This window comes from Cnephaeus nilssonii, assembly GCF_951640355.1.
Source record: "Cnephaeus nilssonii genome assembly, chromosome: 9".
Taxonomy (NCBI): Eukaryota; Metazoa; Chordata; class Mammalia; order Chiroptera; family Vespertilionidae; genus Cnephaeus; species Cnephaeus nilssonii.
In genome coordinates, this window is record NC_137080.1 from 37,005,815 (window position 1) to 37,013,692 (window position 7,878).

The following is a 7,878-nucleotide window of genomic DNA, read 5'->3' on the forward strand; positions in this document are numbered from 1 at the left end:
ATGTGTTAGGACGCACAGGTACTAAAAATGTATTGAATGCCATTGATTGTTCCATTTTTCTGTGAATGAATTACTTCCATTATGGTTTATCTGTAGCAAAATTTGCTTTTAGCCTCAGCACAATCATAGAATAATATAAGCGCTGTAGGGACCAAGTCTATCCTTTTGAGACAGACTGCACTGTTTGTGCCTGGATCTGAAGGGTAGTGAAGGGAGCAACTGTTGGTGGGCGTGAGCCGCATAGATAATAGACTGACAGGCACAAGAACTAAAGCCAGGAGACCAGAGGGAAGACCACTACAGTAATTCAGGCAAGAGGTGATGATAGTGATGGAGACGGTGAGAAGTGGCTGGACTCTGGGTCTATTTTGAAAGTAATGGCAATAGGTTTTGCTGACAATTTTGATGGGAAGTATGTGAGAAAGAGAATGGTTAGTATGATTGCAAGGTTTCTGGCCTGCACCACAGAAAAATGACATCGCCATTAACTTAGATGTTAATGAAGGGAGAAAAGCCAAGTTTTGGGGTAAAAATAAGTGGCCCAATTTTAAATATGTTACATTTGGGATGCCCATTAGATAGCAAAGTGGGTAGGCAGTTGGACGTTTGCCTTTCTCAAAGATTGTATGCTTCCAGCAACTAGAATAGGGTCTTGAAATAAGAGATTCTTAATATTGATGGGTCAAATGAATAAGTGACATTCCTCCATAGACACGTGTCAAGATCTATGCACAGTTTTATATCCGTACATCATCAGGTTGGTTAATATCAAGACTTCTGACATTATACAGCCTGGCCAATTGTGTAAGTCAGAGGTATTAACAACCTGATTGTTTAGTATCTTCTTGTTCTTGGTTCTCTCAAACATTTTAAATACAACTAGAGCTGACATTGAATATTAATATCAAGTGGATTGAAGTCAGATCCATGGTCCCTGTCCTATTAACCTAGTGTTGAACTTTCTTAATTTACTGATTGCAAGAAATTTTTCTTTATAATTATGAAATATATAGCAACATTGTCTTTTTCGTTCCATCTCTGAAATTGTGTTGTTTCCCACCTGCCACATGTTTGGAAAAATCTGTAGCCAGAGCTTTTGTTATCAGTCTGCTTGAATGCATTCTGGATACTAATAGAGCCTGAGACAGTGTCTGATAATGCTGAATAGTCTATGAAGGTTACTCATTTAGAAAATGTTAATTTGATGAATGAGCAATAATGCTGATCTTCCTGGCTCTAAATTTACAGACACTATAAAACTATATGTTTATAAAACTTAGTGTGTTTATATTATTTAAAGGTCACAGCTCTGTTGAAAGATGTTGGAGACTACATTGCTAATTCATTTTCTCTTGTATCTTGTATAGTCAAGCATTTCTTCCCCTCACTTCCCTGAAGTTTCTCTTGTCAAGTTCACCAATGGCATGCATATTTAGCAATCTGTAGCCTAAGGTCATAGTAATCAAAACAGCATGGTACTGACATACAAACAGACATATAGATCAATGGAACAGAGTAGAGAGCCTAGAAATAAAGCCACGCCTTTATAGTCAATTATTATTTGACAAAGGAGAAAGAGCATGCAATGGACTAAAGATAGTCTATTCAATAAATGGTGTTGGGAAAATTGGACAGGTATGTGCAAAAAAAATATGAAACTAGACCACCTTCTTACATCACACACAAGAATAAACTCAAAGTGGATTAAGGACTTAAGTGTTAGACTCAAAACCATAAAAATCCTAGAAGAAAACATAGGCAGTAAAATCTTGGATATTTCTCATAACAATATTTTCTGATATATCTCCATAGGCAAGGGAAACGAAAGAAAAATAAACAAATGGGATTACATTAAACTAAAGAGTTTTTGTATAGCAAAGGAAACCATCAGCAAAGTGAAAAGACAACCCACTGATTGGGAGAACATATTTGCCAATGATACATTGATAAGAGGTTAATATTCAAAATTTATAAAGCACTTATAAAACAACACCAACACCCCCCCCCCCAAGCAATCCAGTTAAAAAAATGGGCAAAAGACCTGAATAGACACTTCTCCAAAGAGGACATACAGATGGCCTATAGACATATGAAAAGATGCTCAACATCACTAACCAGAGAAATGCAAATTAAAACCACAATGAGATACCACCTCACACCTTTCAGAATGGCTATCATTAATAAATCAACAAACAAAAAGTGTTGGTAAGGATGTGGAGAAAAAGGAACCCTCATTGGTGGGAATGCAGATTTGTGCAGCCACTGTGGAAAGCAGTATGGAATTACCTCAAAAAATTAAAAATGGAACTGCCTTATGACCCAGAGATTCCACTTCTGGGAATGTATCTGAAGAAACAAGAAATACTAATTACAAAGAATATACGTACCCCTATGTTGATTGCAGCGTTATTTACAATAGCCAAGATCTGAAAGCAGCCCAAGTGTCCATCAGTAGCTGAATGGATAAAAATGCTGAGGTACATTTACACAATGGAATACTACTCTGCTGTAAAAAGGAAGAAAATGTGACAGCATGGATGGACCGGAGAACATTATGCCAAGTGAAATAAGCCAGTCCAAGAAAGACAAGTACCATATGATTTCACTCACAAAAACTACCAAGCAAAATCAGAACAGACTTATAGGTAGAGAGCAGGCAAACAGCTGGGAGTGGGGAAGGTGGGGTGGGGTGGAGCAGGATTGGGCGGGGTGGGGAATGGAGGGATTGAGCAAAAGAAGAAAAAAGAGAGAGAATTCATGATCATGGACAGCAGCGTGGTGTTTGTGGGAGGGGCAGGGAATGGGTGGAGTTAGCAGCGGGCACAGAGGGGATAAATGGTGATGGAAAAAATAAAATAAAATAAAAAATCTGTAGTCATTGTTTTTCATTCTCATTTTACTTATTCTCTCAGCAGCATTTGACCCAGTTGTCTAATCCCTCCTTAAACACTTCTCATGTATTTTGGATCACTGTGCTTTTTATTTTTTTTAAAATCCTCACCCAAGGATATGTTTATTGATTTTTAGAGAAAGGAAAGGAGAGAGAGAAAGGAAGGAAGGAAGGAAGAAGAGAAACATCAATTGACTGGTTGCCTCCCTTGCACGCCCAACTGGGGATCTAACCTGCAACCTAGGTATGTGCCCTGATGGGGAATTAAACCTGCAACCATTTTGGCAAATGGGATGATGCTCCAACCAACTGAGCCACCCAACCAGGGCTCATTGTGCTTTCTTGATGTGATGGTTAATGTTTTAAAAAGATTTTTAAAATTGATTTTTAGAGAGAGAGGAGGGGAGAGGGATGGGATTAACATTTGACTCAGTAGACTGAGTAAAGCAGATTACCTTATCTAACGTAGGTGGAACTCATCTGATTTATTAAAGAGCATAAAAGAAAACAAAAGGGCTGAGTAAGACAGAACTCCTGCTGTCTCAATGATTTGAACTGAAACATTTTTTTCCCCCTTGCCTTTGTTCTCAAATGGAAACATCAGCTCTTCTTGAACCCCTGGTTCTTAGACCTTTGATCTCAGACTACAGCTACACCATCAGCTCTCCTGAATCTCCAATTTGCTGACTACAGGTTTTGAAACTTCTCAGCCTTCATAAATGAGGCAATTCATTATAATAAACATTTTTATATTTATTTACTTGCTTGTACGCCATCTCCCCCACTGGAATGTAACACTATGAGCACAGAGTATTCTGGGTCCTGGAATTGTGTCTAGTAGATAGTAGGAACTCAATAAATATTTGTGGCTGTATGAAGAAATGTGTTGCGTGTATTTTTCTAAGGCCTAAGACTAGTAGTCAATTGTGCTTGTGTGCATATTTCTTCACGGGTGCTCATAGCACACATATTGTAACTCCATCCTGTAAGAAGGGAAGGAGAGGAACCATTCAACTATGACTCACACCCACTGGTGGAATGGGATGCTTAGTCTTTGAGGATCTTAATGCCCTGTGTTTTGAAAATAAGAGTGCCTCGAGAGGGTCTCCTGGGCACACCTTCACTTGCCTCATGAACACAATATACCTTAGAATCCTGTCTTAGAAGAATTTATTTTTTTAAGGCTGTGCATTTTGCTACAAGACCTGGCCAACAACGATATACTTAGTCAATATAAATTTTCTACATTTAAAATTCTTTCTAGACTGGAAAAACTACAACTAAAAGTTGTGGCTTCAGGATTCACAAGTGCACATAGGTAAGAAGAAGGAATGATTTCAGACAACTGCTGCAGCTTGTCTTCCAAACCCAGTAACTAAGGGAGTAGATTAATCTGCACCGATAACACCAGTAATCTTTTAGTGTCCTGTGAATGCCGCTACATGAATATATTACCTTCTTCCCAGATTTACTAATGTCTGCATTAGGTATTTCAGTGACAATTTATGAAATGTGTGCAAATACATATGATTTTTTACATTAAGATTTTCACAGGAGAGAGATGGTACATAATAAACTTTTAAAGTAAATGTGTTACTACTTCATCTCTCAGACCGTAGACCACCTGGCAAATGTAGTTCTATAGTCAGTCACATGCGCAAAATTACATTTTTATAATGTGTTTATTTGTGTACAAAATATGTTGTAATTTACTTATGCATATGCAGCAAAATATCATCACATACAACAAAAATACACCCTTTACCCTCCTTCCCCTGCCCTTGTAAATGGCAACACTGTTTTGGCAGCTCAGCAGCTAAAAACGAAGTGCTATAATTAAGCAGTATTGGAATGTGTTCACTTGACAAATGTGATGTACAATTTGAGTATACAACCACATCTTTTGTTAGTTTTCTCACAGGCCAGAAAAGTCCACATCCTGAACACCTCCAGAAGATACAAATAATTTGTATATATATGTACACGTGTATACACTGTATATGTAAAGTGCCACCAAACTTCTTTATCCTCGTGAATTTGTTGTGTGTATGTTTATTCTCTCTTTCTTTCTTTCCAAAGTCAGGGTCACACTAGTGGGATCTCAGAGTTCATCAGCAGGCACCGAGAAGCTCACCATAGGCTGGCTTGTTGGGGGGTGTGGTGTTGGTGAGAGGACGGAGGGGGCCTTCAGACCTCACTGGGAGACCTGGAGCGGAAGGGCACTTTGGACTGGAAACAGCCACAGAACAGGAGCCACAAGGCACGCTGGATCTCCTGGTTGCGGAAGGCATAAATGATAGGATTGATCATGGAGTTGTAGGTGGCGGGCAGCAGAGTGGCGTAGGTGTAGACAGCCGGGTCCTCGCGGCTGCCCACCACGCAGTATATGGCGAAGGGCAGCCAGCTGAGGCCGAAAGTGCCCAGCACCACGGCCAGCGTCCCCACGCCCTTTCTGGTGGCGGCCAGGTGGGGTGGCGCGAGGCAGTGCTGCTGCAGGGCGATCTGGTGTGCGTGGCGCCAGACCACCTGGCAGATGCGCACGTACAGGTGCAACATGATGCCGAAGACCACAAAGAAGGTCGCGGAGAGCAGCGCCACGTGGCTGCGCGTCAGAGGGCTCACCACGCTACAGGTGGCACGCTCCGCTAGGCAGTTCCAGCCGAGCACGGGCAACAACCCGAGGCCTAGGGAGAGGGTCCAGGTGACAGCGAGCAGAAGGTGCACGCCCAGCAGGGTCCGCCGCGAGTAGTAGGTGAGCGCGTTGTAGAGGGACAGGTAGCGGTCCACGGTTATGGCCAGCAGGCTACTGACCGAGGCAGCAAAGGAGGACACGAGGAAGCCCACTGTGAGCAGGCTCACCGTCTCCGAGGGCACCACGTACTGGAACACGAAGTGCAGGATGAGTCCGCAGCCGGCCAGCAGGTCGGCGGTGGCCAGGCTGCCCACCAGCACAAACATGGGCGTGCGCAGCGCCGGGGAGGACGCGATGAGCGCCACTACCAGCGCATTTTCTCCCGCAATCACCGTCCCGGACACGCACAGCAACACATCCCATGGATTCACCGCCGACAGCGGCAGCCCAGGCGGTCCCGCGGACATCTGCGAAGACAGCTCCAGCGACCCGTTAGCCACGCCCCCGCCTCCCAGCGCCGCCGCCGCTGCCGCTGCGGGCTGCCCCCAGTCACCGCTGTCCCGCGCGCCCGCCGCCGCCGTGGCCACAGCCGCCGCCGCTCCCTCGACCGCCACTGCCACTACCTGGGACTCGTTGAGCGAAGAGGCGCTCGCGTTCATTGCGGCTGGACACTGCACCCTGCGTGGAGAGGGACAGTGAGCATCAGGTGTGCGGTTCGGGCTTCCAGGGAACTTCCCCGGGCGCAGGTGTCCCGCTCAGATTGCCCATCCCACCCCGGACCCCAAAGCTGAGCGAGGAAGCAGTGATTGAGAGCCACAAATACCTATTGAATGGGTGAGTGGAACGTACACGGGTGCTCTCACAGATATCTGAGTTCTTGCATAGAGACACACACGGATAACATGCACTCACACGCACACAGATCAATCCCGTACGGGTGACTGCATCTGCACACGTATCCGCATGCACCGAGCTAAGGGTGTGGGGCCTGGGCGAGTCCCCGCTCGGGCTCTGGGTCAGCGGGTTCAGGGTGTTCGCTGAAGCTGGGAAGCAGGGTCGCTGTCCGCGGTGCTGAAAGCTAAGTTTCTGCCTGCGGAGCCCAGCGGTCCTGGAAGCTACAGAGACCCCTGGAAAGGAGGCTTTGGGGAAAGAGAAGTTGGGGTGTCTAGGCAGGGGAAACGTGCGGGGTCAAGTTTGGCTCCATTTCTCCGTATTAGGAAGGACTCATCCCCGGGCTATCCTTCACTCCTTCCCCTCCCCACACCCTCAAAGTTCCTCTAGCGAGCCGGGCTGCTCACCTGGAGAGTCAGGGCTTCAGAAAGTCTGTGATCATGAGCGCTGTGGTGGGGCGCCCGGCTGCGTCCCCGGAGCGGCCAGAGTCGATGCCTGCGAAGCGGCCAGAGAGGAGCGCTGGGCTCCAGTGGTTGCGCGGAAGCCAGGGAGAGTGAGACACAGTCAGTGGCAGAACAGGCGGTTACGAGCAGCGCGCCCCGTTGGAGATTGACAGGCAGGGTGCGGTGACGTCAGGCTCCTAGCTCCGCATTCGCTTTCCTCACCGCCCATCACCACCCCTTCCTTGTCTCCCCAAATGAGGACGACTCAGAGGTTTCAAGGAGGGAGGAGATGCAGGAGCGGCTGGCTGCCTCTAGTCCAGAGCCTCCAGGAATGAAATGGGGGGGAAAAGAAGGAGACATAGAAAGGAATGAAGAAGACTTTGAGGCTGGGAAAGAGGGTGAGGTGGGAGGGAAGGGGTGACACTGGAGTTGCATTGGCCAGGCAGCAAAATTAAGAGTCAAAGGTCACCAAGGGGGCCAGGCGAATAAGAAGCCCTGGGGAAGGGGGACATTGGGGCAGGAAGGTCTGAAGGCAGAGTTGCTACCTTGAAAAAAAATAATACTTCTTTGGGGGAAGGAATGAATTGGGTGGTGTGTGTGCAGAGGGGTCAGCTTTCTTTTTAAAGGGTGTCTGCAGAACAGTGTGTCGAGTAGAGTCAGAGGACATATGCAGAGTTGTGGGGAACCAAGAGAAGATGGGACATTTGAGGAAAACAATCTCTTCTTTTAAAGGTTACCTGTGCCATGCCTCTCTTTCTCCCTCCCTTTTTCTCTCTCCCACTATCTCTTGAACTCTACACAGTAGGTTTCACCATGATCTTCTCAGCCCAATGTTTCCCAATTCCGGAAGCTGATAGTGCTCTTTAATTAAAGACCAGGTTTATGTCTTGTTGGAATACAAGATAACAGAAAAATGTGATTTACTTTCCTGGCAAAAGACTTTGCCCTACTAGTTAGTACTCTATAAAACCAATTGCAGGACAAAAATAGTGATAACTCAGCCGCACCAGACTTCAGTAGGC

The 7,878-nt window shown here is 45.7% G+C and overlaps 1 protein-coding gene across 1 annotated transcript; it reads right to left on the reverse strand.

The window, feature by feature from the left end:
• Nucleotides 1-5,077: 5,077 nt before the first annotated feature.
• On the reverse strand, nucleotides 5,078-6,184 carry GPR6 (G protein-coupled receptor 6; the record flags this gene model as incomplete). The annotated part of the gene is made up of 1 exon (XM_079781602.1): nucleotides 5,078-6,184. The coding sequence occupies exon 1, from the start codon at nucleotides 6,179-6,181 to the stop codon at nucleotides 5,078-5,080; it is 1,104 nt and encodes a 367-aa protein (XP_079637728.1). The 5' UTR covers nucleotides 6,182-6,184.
• Between the last annotated feature and the right edge of the window lie 1,694 nt (nucleotides 6,185-7,878).